The sequence below is a fragment of the Haliaeetus albicilla genome, chromosome 4 (genome assembly GCF_947461875.1).
Source record: "Haliaeetus albicilla chromosome 4, bHalAlb1.1, whole genome shotgun sequence".
Taxonomy (NCBI): domain Eukaryota; kingdom Metazoa; phylum Chordata; class Aves; order Accipitriformes; family Accipitridae; genus Haliaeetus; species Haliaeetus albicilla.
In genome coordinates this window covers 18,645,912-18,668,740 of record NC_091486.1, presented here as the reverse complement: position 1 = coordinate 18,668,740, position 22,829 = coordinate 18,645,912, and the positions used below count along the sequence as shown (strand labels likewise).

At 62.4% G+C, this 22,829-nt stretch overlaps 1 protein-coding gene across 1 annotated transcript; it reads left to right on the top strand.

Moving 5' to 3' along the window:
- The first annotated feature begins 916 nt into the window (after positions 1-916).
- Positions 917-13,701, top strand: IHH (Indian hedgehog signaling molecule). The gene is made up of 3 exons (XM_069781162.1): positions 917-1,921; positions 7,938-8,199; positions 11,454-13,701. Exons 1-3 carry the CDS (start codon positions 1,619-1,621, stop codon positions 12,113-12,115), a joined length of 1,227 nt encoding a protein of 408 aa, XP_069637263.1. The 5' UTR covers positions 917-1,618; the 3' UTR covers positions 12,116-13,701.
- Positions 13,702-22,829: the final 9,128 nt, after the last annotated feature.

The following is a 22,829-nucleotide window of genomic DNA, read 5'->3' as shown; positions in this document are numbered from 1 at the left end:
GAGGCAGCTGGCCAGACTCTCTTGCTCCATCATGTGCAGGAGCAGCGGGACAGCCTCACCATCCTGCACAGTGGCAGGACTTCACAGAGGCTCTGGGCACCAGTTTTGGGTACCCAAAACCAGTATGAAAACCTGATGGAGTGTGGCTACTGCATCTGAAAACCTGACAGAGACACCTCTGGCCAGTTGCACTTTGCCTGCAGCTCCTGCAAAGGAAATGGTCCACTGGGGCCACTGGATAGCATCATCCCAAGCCCGTGGGTGCTGCTGGCTCCCCAGCCTGCATCTGTCTTGCCCAGGTTGCTTGGTCCTGCTGAGGCCAGCACAGCCCTGCAGCCAGAGTTGGACGTCTGGCCAGGCTATTCCAGCCTGGCCTCTCTGTATATCCCTAGGAGCGACCCATACCCTGTGCCCACTAAAGAGCTGGCAAAGGGACATGCCTGAGAGCGTTGTGTGTACGGGGGCATCCCAAGGCACTGCCTCACCTGGGAAGGTCCTAGGGAGCCAGAGAGGGTGCAAGCAGAGCCGTGCCGGACCCCTCCCCGGCACACAGCTGGGGGAGAACCGGGGGGGCCCCGCAAGCCCTCGCTCCTGAAATCAGGGTGTTGTATTTACTTTCCCCTTTTGGCAGCTAGAAGGGGAAGCCCATCCCAGCCCCTCATTGTTGTCTCAGCGAGTTAATCAGATGCCATAATCCTGTTGTGGAAATATCGGGCCTCCCTGGAAACAATGGGGAGCGAGAATATTGTGGTTAAATTTCAACCAGCTGCCTCCCTGCTCTGTTTGATCCCCGCCCGCAGGCCCGGGCCCCTGGCGAGCAGGCGGCGAGGCGGGGGCCGGAGCCCCGGGGGTGCCACCCCGAGCCCACGCCGCCGCGGGGGAGCCCCCGCGGGACGCTCCGGGGGAGCGGGGGGGGGGGAGGTGGCGGGTGGGTTTGCGGCGGGCGAGGCGCGCCTCGGGGCGGCGGCGGGGCTGCCCCGGGGGGCAGGTGGCGGCGGGCACCCCCGGCGGGGTGGGCTGCGGGCCGCGGGGCTCGGCCGGGGGGAGGAGGCTGCGGGCGGCCCGGGGCAGGTTCCGCGGGGAGGAGGCGAGAGAGGGAGGGCGCTGGGAGGCTGGGACACGGGCAGGGTGCGGTCCTGGCGGTTCCCGGTCCCGGATCTCTTCAATTTCCCCTCTCACTCCTGCCCGGGGAGCGGAGGCAGCGGCGGCTCCGGCTCCGGCTCCAGCCCCGCCGCGCTGACCGCCGGGGCGCAAACCGCGGGGGGCTCCGGCAGCGCCGAGCCCCGCGCCCCGCGCCCCGCAAGCGGCCGCTCGCCTGCCAAAACAAACGGCCCTTCGCTATTTATTGCCGCCGCCGGGCCACGGCAGCTCAGAGCGGGCCGACGCCAGCCCCGCCGCACCGGGCAGCCGGAGCGCACCCGCGCCGGGCAGCCGCCGCGCCCCGCCGCCGCCGCCGCCGCCGCCACCACCGCCGCCACCGGCACCGGCACCTGCCCCTGCCCGCCGGCTGCGCGCCGCATGGGGAGCCCCGGGGCGGGCGGCGGAGGCGGCGGCCGAGCCTAGCGGGGACCCCGGAGCCGCCGGTCCCCCGGGCCGCCCCGGGGCCGCCGGGCGCGCCATGAAGCCGGCGCGGCTGCTGCTGCTGCTGAGCGGGTGCGCGCTGCTGCTGGCGCCGGCCGTGCGCGGCTGCGGGCCGGGCAGGGTGGTGGGCAGCCGCCGCCGCCCGCCCCGCAAGCTCATCCCGCTCGCCTACAAGCAGTTCAGCCCCAACGTCCCCGAGAAGACCCTGGGGGCCAGCGGCCGCTACGAGGGCAAGATCGCGCGTAACTCGGAGCGCTTCAAGGAGCTCACGCCCAACTACAACCCCGACATCATCTTCAAGGACGAGGAGAACACCGGAGCCGACCGGCTCATGACCCAGGTACGGCCCCGCCGCCGCCCGCTTCTACCCCCGCGCCGGGCACCTGCGGGCACCGGGGCCGCCCGGCAGCGCCCCGCGCCCCCGCTCTCCCGGGGCAGCGCGGGCAGCAGCGGGGAACCCGGCGCTGCGGCTTCCCCCGTCCTGACCCGGGCATGCCGGTGCCCGGGCCGGGCTGCCGGTTGTGCAGAGCGGGCATCTCCCTTCGCCGGGCGCTGCAAAGCTCTGCCCCTTCGGCTGGGCTGGGCGCATCGGACCCGGAGCTGGCAGCACGCTGCGCCTTGGTGCGGCAGCACCCTGCTCCCGCAGCCGGCAGCACCCTGTCCCCCGAGACTGGCAGCACACTGCCCCGCTGCCCCTCGGAGCCTGTGGCACCCATGCCTGCTGCACCCCGAGGTGTGCCCTTGTGCCTCCCGAGCTGGCAGCACCCTGCCCTGCTGTCCCCCAACCCACGTCCCGCTGTCCTCCGAGCTGCCAGCACCTTGCCCTCCAAGCTGGCAGTAGCCTGCCCTGGTGCCCCCCGAGCCATGCCACACAGCCCCCGAGCCGGCAGCATCCTGCCAAACCACCCCCTAGCCGGCAGCGCTGTGTCGCGCTGTTCCCCGACGGGGCAGCACCCTGCCCCGCTGCACCCATCCTGCCCTTGCCCCTTTGCTCTGCCTGCTGGCTGGCAGAGCAGGCAGCCTGCCTGTTGGAGCCGAGGGACAGAGCAGAGCCCGGTGTGCTGGCAGGCAGGGGAGTAGGCAGAGCCGCGAGCTGGGCACCACAAGCACCCTTGCTGACCTTGTCCCCGCTCTGTTGCCAAAACCCTGTGCCGTGTCTCAGTGCCCCTGCTTCCCATGTATCTCAGGTGGGATGGTGAAGGGTGCCCGATGGGGACTGCCTTCAGCTTGCTGTGCTCCGGGACGGGGACAACCCGTTGTTGCAAATGCCCTGTTGCAGTCAGTTTACAAGTGCCCTGGACCAGCGGGAGGGAGGAGTGGGGGCTATAGAGGACGGCAACGGAGCGGGGGGTGATGCTGGACGAAGGTTACTCTGTGTTTTAATATTGCCAGGAGAATGCCTGAGGGTTTCAGGAATGCAGATAAGGAGCTGCACGGCCTTGCTAAGAAACCTGGCCACCAGCCTCAGCACTGGGTTACAGCCCGAGTGAGCTCCTGGGGGAGGCAGGGGGCAGCCAGGGCTGCCCTGCTCACCATTGCACCCCCCGCTCTAGGGCTGGTAGGTGGGTGAGCGTGGGTGGCCATGGTGGTGGGCACTAAGCGGGGCTCTGGCCATGGTTTCTGACCGAGGTGTTGGTAACAGTGGGAGGAGAAACTGCTTGGGTGCTGGCTTGACAGCTCTGCAACCCTGTGTGCCCTGGGGGCAGGTCCCTGAGGGCAGGGGCCACGCTCCAGGGTGGTTCTCAGGCTGGGGACTGCAGCAGAGGGACCAAGACCCCATGTGAAGCTGCACCAAGCTTGGGGAGTTGCACGAGTTGCGGTTGCTGGTGACTGGAGCCCTGGGGCTGGGCTGGAGCCTGTATCCCCTGGGGAACAGCTTCAGGGATACAGCTTGAGGAAGCAGTGAGCTCCGTTGGTCTGTGCACTGGGGAAGTGGGTGACATTATATTGCTCGAGTTGGAGGCAGAAGAGTGCTTCTGCTGCATTTGCTCTTGAGAGTGCTAACCTAACTGGCCTAACCCAGCCAGTGCCCCGCAACACCCCTGAGAGAGGGGTCCCACCTGCCAGCCCCATACTTCCCACTGTCCTGCTGCCTCATTGGCAGGGTACCTGGAAGCTCTCTGGTCTTTTTGGGGTGCCCAAATGAGGGCTCTTATCCAGCAGGGTCCCTGGCCACCACACATCTGTGCACAGATGGGTACCATGGTGCCTCGGGCAGCTGTGCAGGGAATTGTCCCCATTGCTATGGAGGTGGCATGTCTTCTGGTAGCTTGCTGCCATCCCACAGCCCTCTGGGCTTGTCCTGTGGCCCCTAACTGTGGGAGATGCCCCCAGACGTGGGAGCTCTGGCTCTGGCACCATGCCCTGTGTTGCTGTGTGTTGGGAAAGGCCATTGACCCAACTCCTTGTCCCTTCCCCCAGTCCACTGGCTTTTACTGCTGTTGACTCACTTCAAACCTGTTTTCTTTCCCCAAGTCCAAGGGTCTGGGTGTCCCAGGCAGCCGGAAGATGCCGCCTGCTTTGGGGGGTGGGTAGTGCTGCTCTCTGCCCGCCTTCCCTTTATCGTTTCATCTTCCTCAAGAATTCCAGTGTGTTTGCTCTCGCTGGTCCCACTCGGAGGTGCTGAGATAAGGCTGGAGGCAGAGCCCGCCTCACCTCTCCCCGGCAGCCTGGCCCAGGAATGTCCCGGGCCCCCTGCCCCCATGGAGTCCCAACCCCAAGCCTCTCCCTACCCCAGCCATTACCCCTTGCAGCCACTGTTGGCCCAACTGGCATGGAGACCATCCTTGCAGTGGTGAGGAATTTCTCATGGAGACCTTGGGATAGGGCTCTTGGCTTCCTTTGGGAGAAACCTCGCCTGAGGGGGAGATGCTAGTGGAACCCCTCTTCTCCTGGCCAAGCTCTGGACATGGGGGTAGCTGTGGCCAAGCACGCTCCATCCACAACCCCTCTGCTGAGACTGTGGTCACACCTGAGTGTCCTGTGTACCTACCCTGAGATGGCCCTGGGGTCCCTGCTGACAGTGCTCCCACTTGGAGCTGTGCCCTTCCTTCCAGACCTGCTGCCTTCCCGAAAGGGGTTTGGCTTCCCCCATAGGGGATGGTCCTGTCCCCAGTCTGGACACAAGAAGGGAGATACCAGTGTTGGTCATTGGGGAAAATATCTCTGCTCAGCCCAGCCCAACATCCCCAGGGTCTGCACCATGATGTGCATGCAACAGCACAGGGCCACCCAGCTCAGCATGGTGGCATGGGCCCCTGTCCTGCATGTGACCTGGGGGTGCCCAGTCACCTGTGCCACTACAGGGACAAGCTGTGCCCCACCTCACACACTGTCACCACCCGCCTTTCTCCCAAACTATGCTATATGCCTGTTGCATGGGTTTCAGCCTCCTGGCTGGGCACCAGAACGGCACTGGGGCTGGTGAGCTGTGGCCAGGGCTCAGTGCCACATGGCTGAGCTTGGACATCCCACTCCAGCCTGGGCCCCACAGGGCCCGTGGGCCAAGGTGGCATTTCCACGTCTTTGCTGCCACCTTGCGAAACCTTGTGTTCACCCTCAGGCAGGACGGGGACCGTGCCACGCAGGCAGGCATGGTCACCCTGGTCCCCGGGGATGCTGTAGCCCCTCTGGGCTGTGCGTGGGGAGGACGTGAGCTCTCCCTTCAGCCCCCGGCAAGCACAGAGCCTGCAGACAGCCCATGCTCATGGGCTTCTTGGTCCCTGCCTACCTGTGCCCATCTGTGGCAGTGCCCATCCCTACCTGCTCCCTGCCCATCTGTGCCTGCTCCCTGCTGCCCATGCCTGCTCCCTGCCCATTGCCGCCTGCTCCTTGCCCGTCCCTGGCCATCGCTGCCCGTTGTTGTCTTCTCCCTGCCTCCTGTGCCTGCTCCCTGTTCATCCCCACCTGCTTCCCCTTGCCTTTCACTGCCTGCTCCCTGTTTATGGCTCATCCCTGCCTGGTCCCTTCTCAGTTGCCTGTTCCCTGCCCATCCATGCCTGCTCCATGTCCACTGCTGCCCTGCCCGCCCGTGTCTGCTCCCCACCCCTACTCCCTCCCCGACCCTCCCTGCCTGTCCCTGCCTGCTCCCCCTGTCCATCGGTACCTCCTCCCTGCCTGTCCCTGCCTGCTCCCCCTGTCCATCGGTACCTGCTCCCTGCCGGTCCCTGCCCGCTCCCTGCCCGTGCTCTGACACCTGCTGGCCACCAAAGGCACAGGCAGAGCCGCACAGTCTCGGCAGCCCGGGGACAGGGTGCTCCGGGGACCTGCCTGCCCCTGTTCGCCCAGCCGGGCAGGCAGCTGGGCACTGCCCCGTACCGGGAAGGGGAAGGTGGGAGACCCTTGGGCTGGGGCTGCGCTGGGAGAGACGCACATGGTGGGGACAAGGCAGCCCAGGTGGGTCTTGCTAGGAAAGGGTGGCCTCGCTCCAGGGGCTGGTGGCAGGCAGTGTCCCTGACTGGGGACACGGGTTGGAGGGTCTCGGTGTTTGTGTGCGGGCAGGGTGCACCTGGAGGACAGAAGGGCTGGCAGTGAGGGCAGGAGGGGTGCCCAGAACAGGGTGCTGGCATGGGAGCGGCAAGGGGATGCCTGGAGTGATGGCTGGAGGATGCAGGGAGGCATCGAGGACTCCCTGCCTGCCTCCAGCCCTGAGCCCCCTTACTGCCCTTCTCTGCGGGGTCCCCATGTGGCTGGGGACCTTGGGAGCTGCTTGTGCCATGTGCCAAGTGGCACCACGGTGGTGTTGGACGGGGACAAAAGTCGCGCCCCTCCCTCCTCCTCCCCTTACCTAGCAACTGTTTGTCCAACACCTTCCTGGCTTATCTCCCCACACCCAGGGAGCCGTGGGACGAGGGCAGAGTTGGTCCCCCACCCCATGCAGGGCAAAGGCCTGCCTGGCACTGCCCTTCCTGAGGCCCGGACACTGCCAAGTGCAAGCGGGTTTCCCCAAGAGCAGCAGAGCCCACCTCCCCGGGACGGGAGCAGGTGCTTGAAACTAGGGTGAGGGCTGACGTTTTTGAGGGGGCAGCTCCCTGAGGAAGCAGTGCTGGGGCATTTCTGGGTCCGGGGGTGTAGCCAGCATCAGGTTTTATAGCCCTGGCTCATGCTCGCCATGACTGTGTCTCACGACCCACGACATCCCGTGGTGGGCAGTTCCAGCGCTGAGCTGGGCATCACGTGAAAACGTCCCCCGTGGTGGCTGTTTTTTAGGCTGCTGCCCAGTCGTTTCACTTAATACTTCCCAGGACTGGCCTCATGCATGACCATGAATGCTCTGTCCTTTGCCCTGATTTTATAGTGTTCTCTGGGACCGCCCAGCATCTCCTTTCCAGGCTGTACAGTCCTAGTCCCTTTACCTGGTTTTGTGTAGAAGTTCCCGTATTGCTTTTCTGACACCTTTTCTAGCTCTCCTCCATTCCTTTTGCAGCAGGGGAAGGGACCAGAAGTGCGGGCTGTACTTTTGCAAGCCAAGAACGCATGTGCTTTGTCCGTCCCTGAGATGCAGCTGTGGCTGGGGGAAGCAGGCAGCGCGGAGTGAGGCTGGGAGGGCTGCAGCACAGGTGTTTGGGGCTGGCATCCCTCTGCTTGCTGGGGAGGACCGCAGCAGGGGCCGATGAGGCAGGGCAGTTGCCTTGCTCGTGTGACCTCTGTGGCCACCAGGTCTGGGGCTTTTGGGATCTGCTGCTGTTCCTCAGCCCTTGTGGTGGGGAGATGCGGAGGGGACTTCACCCCACATCCTTTCTGCTCCAGCTCTTGGGCAGGTTTGGCATTTCCTATGTGAGCAGAGGCTGGATGAAGCTATGAGGCTGCCCGGTGCTGTGCCATTGTGCCTCAGGACTTGCGCAGAGCTGTGCTGAGGACTGGGCAGGTTGTTTCATTTGTGCCTGGGCAGAGTGCTGGGGACCCTGGGGTATCCTCCCAGCCAGGAGGCAGCAGGGTCTCAGCTCCTGCATCCTCCTCCTGTCAGCTGGGAGCCCCTGGGTCAGTGCTAGCACAGGGCAGGTGTCCTGTGAGCAGAGAGGGTGTTTCACCCCAGGCTGTGCTGCCCAACGGGCTCTCCAATGGGCCAGGTACTGGGGGAGAGATGGAGGAGGAGATGGGTACCCTGTTGGGGTGCACGCCCTTGGGAGATGCTGTGTCAAACGGTGGGGTATTGGGCACTGCGGGGAGTCTGGAGGGCATGGGATGGACAAGACACCTCATGTTCTCAGATCTTCCTCTGCTGGACCAGCCCTCAAAGGGTCTGAGGACCCAGAGAGGCTTCGCAGAAGCATGCTGGGGTACAACCTGCCAACCAGGCAGCTAATGCCTCCCCCCCTCCAAAAAGCTTTTACTGACTCTGCCCCTCTGCCCTGCAGCGCTGCAAGGACCGCTTGAACTCCCTGGCCATCTCCGTCATGAATCAGTGGCCAGGGGTGAAGCTGCGGGTGACGGAGGGCTGGGACGAGGACGGGCACCATTCGGAGGAGTCGCTTCATTACGAGGGCCGAGCCGTGGACATCACGACCTCGGACCGGGACCGCAACAAGTACGGCATGCTGGCTCGCTTGGCCGTGGAGGCTGGCTTTGACTGGGTCTACTACGAGTCCAAGGCGCACATCCACTGCTCCGTCAAGTCAGGTAAGGCCGGGGGGAGCAGTGAGCAGGGCTGGGGCCAGCCCCCCTGTTGCGGTATGCCTGGGGAGCCTGGCTGGCTGGGTGGGGTGCTCCCGGGGGGGTGCTGGCTCTCGCAGCTTGATTTCCCTATCTGGGGCAGACAGTCAGGTGGGGAGTGAGTTACACACCTGTGGCCAGCAGTGCCATAGGGCAAATTCTCCATCTAGCTCCCACGACCTGCATCCTGACCCACCTTCTCTATGCCGCTCCTTTTCCCACCCCACATCCCCTTCTCCCCCAGCCTGTCCCCCCAGTCTGCCCATTGCATTTGTCTTCCCTGCCTCAGCCCTTGCAGTCCTTCAGTGCCCAGCTGCCCACACTCAGCCCCATCCAGCCTTGCCCACCTCCACCACCGGCTGCCCTTGAGCTCCTGCTGTTGCAGCAGCACCCATCCAGCCTTGACTGGCCAGGGCTGGCGATGGGGACACCCAGGCAGGGACAGGCCAGGGTGCCCTTGGATCAGCTGTCTGCTGCCCAGGGCCTTCTGCGGAGGGGATCAAAGCTGGGGGGGTGCTGGGGGCAGAGGCAGCTGGACTGGAGTCAGGGGTGCTATAGTTGCTGGTGGTGTTCGCTTCCTCCCGTGAGGTGCAGTGAGGCGGGGGGGACGGCTGCTCTCAGACCCTGCCCGCGGCCGGGAGGGCATTGCGTGGGGTCCCCCAGCCCGGGGAGAAGCTGCCCTGCCCGGGGTGCTGCAGCCCGGTTCCCCGCGCAGCTCCCGCTGGAGCGGCCGCGCTGGCTGCGTGCGGCAGAGGGCAGCAGCGGCCCACGCACGGCACCGGCCACGCAGGGCCACGCTCACCCGGCGGCGGCACGCCAGGAGACGGGCCGTGCTGCTGCTCCCGGACGCCTGAGTGTCCATGTCACGACAGGCTGGAAAGGGCTCTGCCTGTGCGTGGGCTTGCGTGGACACAGAGGCAGCCTCGGCGGCTGCACACACACACCCCCCGGCACCGTGCCGGCACAAGGCTGCCGTGCCGGGGAACCGTGCCTGCACACGCAGCACTTGCACCAGCACACACACGCACAGGGAGAGGGCTGTGGCTGCCCACACATGCCCACAGACGTGCCCACACACCCCTGTGTCACGCACCGTGCCGTGGTGCCGGGACTGGTGCGCCGGCGCTGCCCCGCGTCTCTCGTCCCCGGGCTCGGCTCCCACCGCACTTTGCCTGTCCTACTGCCCTAGCCCGCAGCCAGCGGCCTGACGCCCCCAGACGCCAGCCTGCCCCCCCACGCTGACCCGCTCCCCCGTGCCGATGCCAGGACGGGCGCAACGCCGGCCGGCGATGGAGGTGGGGCAACCGAGCCGCAGAGAGGGAGCGACGCGCCCCCGAAGAAGAGGGACAAAGCGTGGGCGAAGGACCAGGGCTCTCGTGCCCAAGGGCACCCCGTGGGGCTGGCCAGAGGAGTGGGGCCAGGCTCCGAAGCGAGGACCATGATCCCAGAGCCTTGGGGCTGGCCAGAGGAGTGGGGCTGTGCCCCTGGAGAAGGACAGAGGCTCTTGAATCCTGGGATGCTCCCCTGGACCAACTGAAGAGGGATGCTGTGACCCAGGCAGCAGACAGGGGCCCTGAGGCACTGGAGGGCTTCTGGGGGCTGGCTGCAGCCCCCTTGCTCCACAGTGGCTCCTTGGGGCTCTGGGTCCCCCATATTTATCCCTGAGGCCATGGGGAGCCCAAGGGTGCATGGTGGAGGCTGTGGGGTGCATATCCTGACCCCCCCCTGCCCAGAGCTGTGTAAAGAGGGCAGCCGGGCTGCCCCCGCCTCTTAGTAAATGGCTTTTATTTTTGTACGGATGGCCCCATGGCCTGTTGTATGTATTGCGTCTCCTCGGGTCTCCCCCTGCACTCACACACCCCTCCATGCCCAGCGCCTGTGCCCCCCGCTTCTGCCAGGTGTCCCTCTCACCCTCCTGCCAGCCCCTCCCCACGGCTCTGCCGCCTGCCCGGGGATGCAGGATGCAGGATTTGGGACCTGGCCTCCGGGGCAGGCACGGGGCGGTCACTGCACCTCATCTGAGCAATAAAAGGATTCTGTCCCAGAGATGGATGCCTCTCTTCATGGGCCTGGGGGCTGGGATTTGGCTCTGCCCAAAGCTGGGGAGTGATGAGGGGGGCAGTGCCATCTGGGAGGGCACTCAGGGATTAGATGAGGGAGCTGGGAGAGGGCCCTGATGGGGACTGGGAGCTCGAGGCTGGGACCATGCAAGGTCAGGAGCAGGACCCTAGATGAGATGCCCCTGACAGATGGTGGGAGGGCATCATATAGACACTAAGATGGGGGCTGCTGGGGCTTGGGGGACCGGGGCTGCTGTGGCAGCTGACCACTGTTCCTTGGAAAGCCAGGGTTCCCCTGCTAAGTGCTGGGATGGGCCCCTGGTGACACTTGGTGACTTGCTGCATCTTTTCATCTGGGGAGGGGTAGGACTGCTATGCCACCATCCCAGGGGACAAGCCTCAGAGAGTTGGGGTGCTTTACCCTGTGACAACTGCTAGCGAAGCCCTGCCCAGGAGGCTGGTGGCTTTTGCCCGATCATGGCCACAGGCTGTGACATCTCCCTGCAGCTCAGAGAAGGGGTCAGCTGGCACCAGTGGTGCAGGGGCGAGCAGGCGGGAGAAGGGAGCAGGGCTGCAGTGCGGGATGGAGGGGTGCTGCGGTGCTGGGGGAGGGCATTGCACCTTGCGCCGTTCCCTGTAGCATCCCCCCCAGCAGTACCCAGGCCCAGCACTGCAGGGGATGGGGATGCTGTGGGCATGCAGTGTGTGACCAGGCACTGCTCCTCAGCCTGCCACCGGCTCAGGGCTCTGTCTCCCCTCTTTCGAGCTTTGGGTGCCCCCTGGCACTGTCATGTGCATTTGGGGCTGTCGCTGTGCCCCACTCCCCTTGCCAGGTGGGTTTCGGGACCTGGCTCTGCAGGGCAGTCCCAGCGCCCTTGCACCACAGTGGGGAGCAGGTGCTGCCATGTGTGGCTCAAGCCCCCAGGTGCCACCCCTAGTGACACAGTGGCTGGGGGAGCAGGCACTCAGGGAGGCTGGATTGGTGGCTGGGGGTGTGTAGGGAGCACGTGCACATTGTTGATGCCAGAGCAAGGTTATCCCCAGGTGGGCAGAGCCAGGCTGGGTCCCCCAGAGCCTGGGAGGGTCTCTGTGTGTCGTGGAAGGGTGATGCTGGGTGTCTGATGGATGGGTAACCCTCCTGTCCTCTCTCTCCCCATGCAGAACACTCGGCTGCTGCGAAGACAGGGGGCTGCTTCCCTGGGCGGGCGCTGGCGACGCTGGAGGACGGTGCCCGGACACCGCTGTGGGCACTGCGCCCTGGCCAGCGGGTGCTGGCAATGGATGGGACGGGCAGGCCCACCTACAGCGACTTCTTGGCTTTCCTGGACAAGGAGCCCCGCGCACTCACCTCTTTCCATGTCATCGAGACGCGGGAGCCGCCCCGGCGCCTGGCCCTGACGCCCACCCACCTGCTCTTCGTGGCCGAGAATGCCTCGGCGCCCACCGCTCGCTTCCGCCCCACCTTTGCCAGCCACGTGCGCCCCGGACATTTTGTGCTGGTGGCAGTGGGGGGTGGCGGCTTGCAGCCCGCCGAGGTGGTGGGGGTGCGGGACCGGAGGGACGTGGGAGCCTACGCCCCACTGACGCGCCACGGGACGCTGGTGGTGGACGGTGTGGTGGCCTCGTGCTTTGCCCTGGTGCAGGAGCAACATCTGGCGCAGCTGGCCTTCTGGCCGCTCCGGCTCTACCACAGCCTGGTGGGGTGGCCAGGGGCGCAGGGGGACGGTGTGCACTGGTACTCGGGGCTGCTCTACCGCCTGGGCAGGCTGCTCTTGCCCCCCGACAGCTTCCACCCACTGGGGGTACCCTGGGCGGAGAGCTGAGGGTGCGCCCCGGCTGTGGCCGGCGCTGCTGGTGGAGGTGGTGGCTGCAGGGCGGCTCACCGGGGGCCAGCACCCCCTCCCAAAGCTGGGTGCCCATCGGGAGCTGCCTCCAGCCCTGCCTGCTTGGGGCACAGCCACCTCCTAGTTGGGGGGCACCGGGGCTCCCCGGTGTGCCTCCTCCATGCCCACCGCCCCCTCCTCACCCCCTGTTCCTGGGGGCAAGGGGGGAGGCATGAAGGGTTGCCCCCTGGCCATGGGGGTGCCCCCGGCTGGATCCACATGCTGCTATTTTTGTGTGTGCGTGTGATGTGCGTGTGCGTGTGCAGAATTAGCTAACAACGGAGGTCTGATAAACGAGGGGGAGCGGGACGAGGAGAGACCCCCTGGCTGCAGGCTGCTCCCCCAGGGCTCCCAGCCTGCCTGCACCCGGTGGGGAGGCTTTGGGAGGGTGGGCCCAGGGCCCTTTGCTGGGCAGCCCCGGGCGGGAGGGCAGGCAATGCCATTCCCACCCCTGGGGCATGGCAGCTGGGAGGAGGGCAACCCAGGTACTGGGACTGTGCCTTGTCCTTAGCCCTGACTGTGGGTGCAGAGGAGGGGGTACAAACCAAACCCCTGTATGCCTGGGGTGCCCAAGCACGGGCAGAGCTGGAGGGGTTGGCACGGCTCTGGCACAAAACCCCCGACTTGGTGACATGAGTGCTGCTGGAGCGAGAGACTGGGGAGCGGGACCCCGAGCTCTGCCCCAAGTCATCACTGTAGCCACCCGGCCAGGCATGCCTGTGAGGACACTGTGACAGCATGGGGGGCTCTGGCTGGCAAGAGGGGACTGCAGAGGCAAACATGCAGGCAGGAGGGTGGGAGTGCCAGCCAGGCATGGGCACGCATTGCTGGGAGCAGGGGTGGGGAGAGGCAAGGCTGCAGCCCCAGCCTGCCGGAGCTGGGGGAAAGAAAGTGGCCGGGGAGAAAGTGCTCCCTCCCTTGCCTTCCTGGCATCCCTCCCTGAGCTGGCTCAGCCCAAAGCAATGCCTTTCCCACCCCAAAGCTAAAAAGCTCCTCAAGCTCCAGACCCTGCCTGGCCTGACCTCCCTGCCCCACCCAGCACCCCAAACCCTCAGGGTAACTCATTGCTGCTCACCCACTCCCAGGACCTGGGGGAGTCCCATCAGAGCTGCAGTCATGGTCTCCCCCTCAAATCCTAGCTAGAGCCTCAGCCTTCCCTGGCTCCACGTTAGCAGAGGTGAAGGGCTGGGGGGGAGGCTGTGATCTGTGTCCCCTCTGCAGCATCACGCGTCTTTATTTATTTATCTGCTCTTTGTATGTACCATAGATGGGAGGCAGCGTGGGCATGTGCAGGGTGAGACAGGAGCGGAGGGGGAAAGCTGTTTGGTTGGAGGAGGTGATTTTTTTTTTAAAACAAAAAGCAGAAATTATTTAAAGATTATTTTAAAGCACAGTTTTTATGGTGATTGTTGTCCAGGGAGAAATGAGAGAGCGCGAGCACGGCTGACAACAGGTGCATTTTTGTCTCTTCACTGGATGTACCTTTCCTGGTTGGGGACACGGCCCAATAAATCCATCGTCTCCCAGGCGGATGCTCCGAGCTCTGATGTGGGGAGGGCAGGCAGGGATTGGGGATGCTTACTGCCCATCATAAACAGGGCAGGCAGAGCTAGAGGGCATCTTGCGCTTCTCTAGGAGCAAGATTTGGCCACCCTAGTACCTCCCACTAGAAAGGGTGAGCTCTCCCTCCCCAGTCCCCCATACTCAGGGGAAGTGGGCAGCCGGTCGCTGTGGGAGTGACCCAGCCTACATGGGACTAAGCTGTCATTGGGGCTACCTGGAAACTAGGGCAAGCGGGGCAGGATGTAGGAGGGACAGCCACTGTGGGACTGCTGGGGACACCTCTCCATCCCAGTCTGGCCCCAGTGCCCAGCCATGCTGGGACACCCTTCCCCACCATCTCCATCACCCCAACGCCCACTAACCCAGTGCTCCTGGAGAAGGTGGATCCCCTACCCTGTACACGAGGTTTCCAATGTCACTAGCGCTGGTCACTGCTGGCTCTGTCCCCTCACCCCTTGCCAGCCCTGTCCCCCCCTCCACCCCATCCCCATACCAGCAGAAGGGAAGACCACCAGCTGGCACCCCACACGGCCTCCCCATACCTGTCCCACCCACGTGCACCTCTGTGCACCCCTTGCCCCATCTCCAAGCTGCCCTGCCCTGGTCTCCCTGGGGGGCTGGGAGCAGGGTCCCCCCAAGGCTTTCCCTGGACCCCACAGCATGGCAAGTGCAGAGCAATTCAGCAGCAGGCTGTCAGCGAGGGCCCTCATCACCATGGCTAATTTAAGGGCTCTGTGAGGCGGCTGAGCTAATTTAATTAGGTTCTTATTACAGAGAAGGACAAATTGGTCCCTGGGGGGGCCGTGGGGTCAGGCTTTCGAAAGGCACTTTATGGAGTGAAATTTCAATCAGGCTGCCATTGCAGGCACGGTGGCAGGAGCTGGAGACAGGGGATGCCTGGGGAGAGGATGTGCCCTTTGGGGTGCCCCATGGTGCTGTGGGCAGCCCATCTCCAGGCCCAGGTTTTTAGGGTATCAGTGAATATGGGGGAACAGCTCTTTGCCTCATTAGGAGGATGCTGCAGGGTATTGGGGGGCTGCTTTGGGGTGGAAGCAGAGAAAGTGTGGGGGGGTGCTGGCTCTGGGCTGTCCCCAGGGCAGCAAGAGGAAGGGGGACACACCCATAAATAAGATTCTGGGATCTTTCTGAAGCCCCATTAACTCCCCACTAGCTCTGTAAAAACCCATGGCGAGGATGGTGAGGACAAAGTGATGTCCAGTTGACAGACAGGATTTATGGGGGGGCTCTTTCTTCCCTGGATGTGCCCCCTTCTCTTGTCACTCAGCCCCAGGAGAGCCAGGGCAGCCTGGGGGCTCCTGAAGCAGCCCCATCTCCCAGTGTGCCAGTCCCGGGCGGGGGGTTCCTGCCAGGGTCCCGGCTGGGTGGTGATGGATGGGGATGCTGGTGGGTGGCCGGCAGAAGGGCCGGGCTGGAGAGTACCACAATGGATGTCTCTCCATCAATTTGTCCTCATTACCATGTGAATGGTGGGCGGGAGGGAGAGGAAGGGCATGTGGCGGCAAGAGAAACCCCCCACATGCTCCCATCTGGGGTAGCGCGTGTCCCCCCCACCGCTCCAGCCCTGTCTGAGCGTGTTAACCCAGTGCCAGCACCCCCCCCGGCCCCAAATTCAGGGGAGGAGAGGTACCACCCCCTATTCAGAGCCTTGAAAAGGCTACAGGGTCCGGCGCTGTTAACAAGGGGGGACGCTGTCCCCGGCCCCGCCTCTCCCGTCTGTCCCTCGCTCCGTGGCCTTCTGCCGTGGCTGGCACGCTGGGTGCCGGGGTCCCGGCAAGGGTGGGGGGGGTCGGGGGGGAGCGGTCAGGACCCAGGGAGTGGGAGCGGAGCACCCCGAAAGCATCTCCTGTTTGTGGGGAACCGCGCCGTTGAGCGGTGCGGGCAGGAGATGACAGCAAGGTGGGGATCCTGCGGGACTCCAAGACCAAACCTTCCCCGTGGAGGGGGGATATCTGTGGGCAAGGAGGTGGTTTGTCCCCATCGTCCAGGAGCTCTGGGTCCAACCAGGTCCCCATGGCCTGGGCTGTGACAGTGATGGGGGGGGTCACCCCGAAATATCTGGGCCTGCGGGCATCGGTACAGCAGGTTGCAGGGATCCTCATCTTGGCGAGGGCAGACCGACCCGTAGGTGCCCCCCAAAAAAAAGCCAAGGAGAGGCTGCCCAGCCCGGCTTAGCCCCGCACGCTGCCAGGTGCCCGCAGAGGGAGCCCGTACCACCCTACCACTCTCACTTGCATTAGCTTAATTTAGCTTAATGGCTTTTCGGAGTGCTGCTGCTCCGGGGGCAGGGGCAGGACCCCGCTCTCTGCAGAGCTGTTGGGGGGGTTACCAGCGCCCTGGCCCCGGGCCCACGGGAGCCCCAGGAGGGTGCGTGGTGTGGGCTGTGGAGCCCATCCTGTGCCCTAAATGCCTCCACCACCTCCCCCTCTGCCCCGCGCCCCCGCCTCCTGCCCCTCTCTCAACAGTGGCACCCGTGTGGGGACAGCGCTGGGGGGCCCCCCCTTTGCAGGGGCTGCTTGCCCCTCCCCAGAGCCCCTCTGGCTCCGCTTGGTAGCTTCCCTCTGGCAGGGCTGGAGGTGCTTTAGGAGGCTGCAGCCTCTGGGAGTCACACCACAGCCCACTGTGCCTGTACAGACACGGACAGACAGACACACACATCCACCCCCTACAGATGCCTTTATCCCCTCTGACAGACACATGCCCACCACCTCACCGGTTGTGCTTGGACACCCCCCGGGCTCCCAGCATCACCATACAGTCCCCCAGATTACTCTCTTTCCAGCCCGGATACTTTATATTCCAGGCAGCATCTGGAGCACCCAGGTGTCCCTGATCTCTGTCACCCTCCGGGGACAGGCCAGGGGACATGCGCATGGCCCATGGTGACAGCATGGGCACTGTGAGGACCACAGGACACGGGCACCCCAGGGCAGTGCCCGCCTCTGCATCCATGCCAACCCTACATCTCCCAGGTGCAGAGACCACCTGGGACCCACGGAGGGGGCTAACACCCTCTCCCCCCACCCAGAGTAAGCCCTGCCAACCCTCCCATTGGAGAGGCACCCTCCGGCTCCCTCTCCCACAGCACGGGGTACGGAGCTAACACACCAAAGCCCACATTTCCCTTCCCGTATCCCCTCCTTGTTCAGCAGGACGCACCCAGCACCCACTGCGGGCCATGAAGAGCTGGGGGTGATGCTGGTGGTCCCCCACCCTCCGTGCAAGGGAGGGCTGGCAGGGTTGGCTGGGGACTGTGCAGGGGGTCTGGCAGCAGGCATCAGCCATTACCTCGTACACAGTCCCAGTATGGGGTGGGGGGGGGCTCCCAGCACCATGGGAGCAGCCAGCAGGATACGGCCCCGGGGGAAACCCCACAGACATTGGGCACTGACCTTCCACAAGTGGCTCTGGAGTGCCCCGGGCATTGGGACAGGGGGTGTGTGAGTATGCGCCCACGTGCAGGGGACGAGTAAGAATCTAATCAGGGTCCTTTTCCTTAATAAATCATGCGTCTTAATCCAACGCCCTCCTTCCTGCTCTAATAACTCCCGGCGCTGGGCCCCACAGCCACAACAATGCGGCTAATGGAACGATTTATTTTCATAATGGTGCTGGTGGGGAGAAGGGGCGGACGGGGTGGGGGCAGCACGCTCTGGGGCAGGAGTTTCTAATTAGTGAATGAAATTTGATGTAAGGCTGGAGGAAGATGGATTCGCTGCCTGACAAGGGGCCTTTCAGCTCATCAAAGCACCCGAACAGGGAGGTAAATTAAATTATTTCTAATTCTTCACTAACCTCCAGGGAGTCACCCTTCCACCAGCAAAAGGTGGGTCTGTTCCTGAAATGAAGATGCGCTTGAAGGACTGAAGTTGAGTGGAAAGGACTGGGCTCTGTGAAGGGATGGGGATGACAAGATGGGGTGGGATGGGGTGTGGTGGGACAGCAGAGAGGGACAGGCTGCCACTGACTTTGCTGGAAGAATGGGGAGGGAAAAGGTGATGATGGAGGGAAAAGTTGCAAATGGTCAATAAATGAACAACTCTGGGGACTAATGACTAATTTGCAGCCAGTTTTCCATCCATGCCTGTCACCTAACCAGACCCGGAGCAGGGCTGAAAGGCAGCTGGTGCTGGGGTGGAGCAGAGCAGCCCAGCAGCAAGGAAATGGCACCTCAGCCCTCAAGGGGTTTGAGCAGGGAGAGCACTTGGTTTTGAAGGGGTGACTGATGCTGAAGCAGGCAAAGGGTCCAGTGCAGGGGAATGCTTCAGCAAAGACTCTTGTTCTCACGGCTCTGTACGATTTGAGGCCAATGCCAGTGATGTTAATGCACATGACATGAAAACTGTTCTTGGGATGCACAGTGTTTTTTTCTAAATCCCCAGCTCCTGGAGTCCTGTGATGGAGACTCAATTTTTACAGAGAATAAGTGCACTCCCACCAGCAGAGGGTCCTTGCAGTGCCAACCTGCCACTAGCCCAGATGTCCCCAATACCAGAGTGCAAAGAAAAAAGCTTGGCGCTATGGCTGAAACCAGTCCCTGGCTTTCCCTGGAGCAGGGAGCATTACAAGCTGACCCGAAAACATCCGAGGCTGCACCACAACTCCCCTCCCTGCAGGACCAAAGAAGCCCATTCAGGGACAGCAGGCAGGTTCCTGGGGGACTTTCCATACAAAATCATGGTCTGCATTTCGCACAAGATCTCCTGCCCTCCTAACCACACTCAGCACCACCAAGCAGCTGTGGTTGCAGAACAGCCCAGGGGGGGAAATAGGGGGAATAGGTGGGCTGTCTCTTATTGCAAGGGACTGGGGAGGCATGAGATAGGGGAGCCCTGCAGTGGTGCCGGGGGCTTGCTGCAGGCTGGGGAGCATGGTCCCCTCCCAACAGCTGAGCTGGGTGGAGCTGGGACAAGCGCAGAGCTGGCTGTGCTGACCCAACACTCCAGGAATTTAATTTGTTTAATATATTCCCTGGGAAAGAAGAAAATAAATAAGTGGCACCTTGCGTGCCCCCATGTCTCACTCTCGCAACGGAGGTGTCAGCTTAACGAGCCGAAGCCCTCAGCCTGATTAACCAGCCGCTGCTCCCGCTAATAGGGAGCCACCGAGCAGCGTGATTGATGTACGGAGAGCATTAGCCCCTGCAGCCTGGCACTGGACTGCTGGGCGGGGGCACCGTGCCCACCCCAGCCCCCCTGCTCCTGCCCTCCGTACCCAGGCCCAGGTCAAGGGCAAGTCAAAGGCTCCCTCTTGCCCTGGGGTGGATCATCCTGCCCCACCGCTCTGCAGCATAAGCAGTGCCCGGGGAGATGGAGCTGGGGCTGCTTTTGCCTCTAGAGGCAAGGATGTGCCAGTGGCTTCCCATCGGCTGTGGGACTGTGTGGCAGCTCCTCAAAATAGGAGCTGAGGGCCAAGGCGATGCAGAGGTTTTGTGCTGAGCTCTAGGTCTTGGCCATGCTCTCCCCCATGGGCTGGGGCAGGGACACCTGGGGAACACGGAGGCTCAGGGATGTGCTGGAGGCCACAGTGACAACCTGGGGGGAGCCCATGAGTCTTGGCAGCTCCTTCAAGGCTTTAATCCATTGAGCCCTTACCATACTACTAGGAAGAAAACCCAAGTGTCCTGACCCCCCCCTTGTCCCATCTGTCCCTCGCTCAGGCCCTTTGCAGTCCTGTTTGCCTGTCCCTCTATCTGTCCCCCCCTTATTGAGGTGTGCCTGGGTCTCACTGCAGAGACATCACCCGCGCCGGCCATCCCTGTCCCACGGCATTGTCTGCCCCTGCCTTGGGAAAGTGTTAATCAGCAGCCAGGGAGACAGGGTAATAAATGGCTGTTATCTCGTTAATGAGCTGACATTAATTAGAGCCCAAGGTCCTGGGAGGAGCAGCTGATTTATCCGGTCACCCTGGGAGCAGGTTAGGAGCTGACTCCATGGAAAGGCTATTAACAGGAAAGAGGTGAGGCTGTGCTACTGGGGGGGTGTCACCCTGCACCCATCCCTGTGCTGTGCCCCCAGAGCCCAGTCCTGGCTCCCTTCCCTCCCAGGGAGCAGCTCTGGCCTTGGGACAAGACCCAGTGAAGCAAAACCAGAAGATCCTGGAGGTGACAGGAATAAGGCAGGGCTGGAGGATCCCCCGGTGTGCCCAGCAATGGGGTGCTGGGGGTAGGGGAGCCTGGCTGTGCCAGGGACATATGGCACTGGACACAATGTGCTGGGCAAGGGCTGTGGGAGTAGGGGCACAGGGAAGCAGCAGGAGGGATGTTGTGCATTCAGTCACTTCCCTGCTTTCCTGGATGATGCTGGGGTATGGGAGATTCTGTCTGTTTAGCCTCTCCCTGTAAAAACCAAGGCCTGAGGTGAGGACAGACATTGAGGATGAGCCCAGGTGCTGCCAGAGCTTGTTTTGAGGGCAGTAGGATGGAGGAGATCTCTGTGTGTGTGCTGTGGTGTTTCAGGGTCTAAGAGGAAAGGGGTCAGGGGCTAATGGGACTGGAAATGCAGCAGTCAGACCCTGGGTCCTTGCAAGAAACGGATCTGAGCTGACTGCATGTCTCTGTCTCTCCAAGCCTTGTGTTTACAATGGGACAAGCCGTCTGTCCCCAAGCCTGAGCACCTCTGTAGTGCATTGCTGTATCCCAGGAAGCCGAGCCAGCAGCTAATAGAGGGGAGGAGAGCCCTAGGACATCCCTTGCCTGTCCCCTGCAGCTGTATGGCCTGATCCTGTAGGATGCTGGTGCCCTAACCCTTCACAGTGGCTGTGTGCTGGGATCAGAGGTGACACTTCAGAACTGCCCTGGCTGTTTCTGCTGGGGCAGGCACCCTCCCTGTCCTGCAATCCTTCCCGTGCCAGTTTGCTATCCCCCTGCTCCAGGATGGGAGCTGTTAATACGTTTTTCTGCTCAGCCTTGCCATGTCCCATCAGAGATCGGGCTGTGGATTTGAGGAATTGCTTGGCTAAATAAACAGCTGCTCAGAAATCCCTGCAGGAGGCCTGTCTAGGAGGGACTAAGCCATGTTTGCTTTGCCTGTTAACCCCTTCACTCGGGGCAGGTATCTGGGGCTCGGTCTGGAGGGAGGTGTGAAGGCTAGGTAAGGTGGGCAGAGGGAGCTGTGTACCCCACCAAGCCTGGGCAGTGGCAGGGCCATGGAGGCATGGGGATTTCTGCCTTCCAGGACAGCTCCTTGCCTGTCGGACCAAGCAGTTGCTGTGCCAGGATGGAGAAGCCCTCAGGAGCCTGTGGCTGGCTGGCCTGGAAGTCCCTGGGGTGGGCAGGAGCAGGCAGACCCACGCAGGATGGGATGCAGGCAAGGGACAGGGCATGGCAGTGACTGAGCACAGCACCGCTGGAAGCAGGCAGGGAGATGGCTTCAGCAACTTGCCTGGCACTTGTCTCCTGTCACCACCAGAGCAGGGGGACACCCCTAAAAATGGATGAGGAGCCCTATGAGCATTTCTGTGGGGCTCTGCAGATGACTGCTCTGCTCCCACAACATCAGTGTGGATGCCTCTGCCAGTGTTTCTGCAGAGGGGATGGCCACCGAGCAGCCTGAGACCCTGGGGCTGGCTGTGCCAGGTCTGATACAGGCTGGGCTCAGCTCCCACCACCGCAGGGCTGATTAAGACCCATTATCTGGTTGGTTAACGGGCCCTGGGCCACTCACAGGTGACTTCAACTGTTCATTTAGCCACTAATCACCAGGAGGCTGGCAGTTTATTTACCTTCCCCACCAGCCTCCTGCGGCTTCCCAGACTCCAGAGATAGCAGGTGGCCCTGCTGCAAGGCGAAGGGCAGCATCCCACTATGGGCAGTAGTCAGGGCTCCCACAAAACCTGGGACACCCCAAACTGGAGCAGACCAGGGGCTCTTACACCCAGTGCTTCTCACCAGGGGCTCAGCCAGCTCTGGGCTGGAGGCTGTGGAGCACGTATGAGAGTGCGACACTTCTACAGCCCCTCTCATGGAGGAATGGCTGGGAAAATGCATGCAAGCAGGCTTACAGCCTGTGTTTCCAGCATCAGTGATGCTTCTGGGCTGTATTTCTCCACTAGCTGGCTTGGAACTTCAGAGTGCTGCAAGATGACCTGAGGCACCAGGGCCAGAGCAGCAAGATCCACTGCTTCCTGAGAGATGCTTTAAACAAGGTGGTTGCACTGTAGGTCTCTTACAGGGAAGTAATTTCTAAAGATGGAAAGCTCTGGGAGCTGTGACCTGGGGAGTAGTTAATGCTTAGCAAATGGGAACAGTCAACCTGGGGACAAGGAGCTCTTTCAAGGCTTAAAAGCTATAGCCTGGGCAGAAATAGGGGTTCCTTCCACCTCTCTGGGACAAACCGGTTCCAGCACTGTCTCAAAGATAATTTCTACTGACTGAAGGCAGGAGGTGACCCAAACCCACCAGAAGGACCCAGTGCTAAATTGTGGATCTAGGAACAGCTGAAATGACAGGTTAGGTGGAAATCAAGACACAGCCCCAGCATGGGTCATGTCTTTATCTGATGTCTGGGATAAGGACTTGATTCTAGAAAAATGAAAGTCTGGTCTCGGTAATTTTTTTATCAGAGTATGGATTTTCCTCGGCACCCTTGACTTTGATCTTGGGGCACTTGGGTTTGCTGAGGGATGTTGCATTGCTTCCCAAGGTGACACTGAGGAAGTGGCAGGGCTGTAAAACTGAACTGTTTTCCCAAACACTACCTGTGACCCCCATGGCTCATTTCTGAGAGCTCACGCACTGCTGGCGACAGCTTGCGGAAGTATGTGAACTGCTGTAGGTAGTGTTGTGGGTCCCTACAGATGCCAAAAACGTGTGCACCAGAGCTGGGTGTCTTTGGTAGCCATGTGGGTTCTCCTAGTTATAATCCTGCTGCTTGACCTCACATGGATGGAAGTTGCATGGAGACAATCCACTTGAGGTTACAGACACAGCAGAGAGCTCCACTTGTCTAGCTGGGTACCTTCACACCAGCAATAAAAGGCTTTGCAGGGCTTATGTACACCTGCATAGATGCTGGTGTGACTGCTGCTTTCTGGTGGCTGAAAAAAGACCAGGCTCTGAATGTTCAGCTGAGGC

Coding starts and splice junctions, on each gene's coding strand:
- IHH (XM_069781162.1), top strand. CDS start 1,619: ATGAAGCCGGCGCGGCTGCTGCTGCTGCTGAGCGGGTGCGCGCTGCTG. Junction 1,922..7,937: donor CCGACCGGCTCATGACCCAG/GTACGGCCCCGC, acceptor TCTGCCCTGCAG/CGCTGCAAGGACCGCTTGAA. Junction 8,200..11,453: donor CCACTGCTCCGTCAAGTCAG/GTAAGGCCGGGG, acceptor CTCCCCATGCAG/AACACTCGGCTGCTGCGAAG.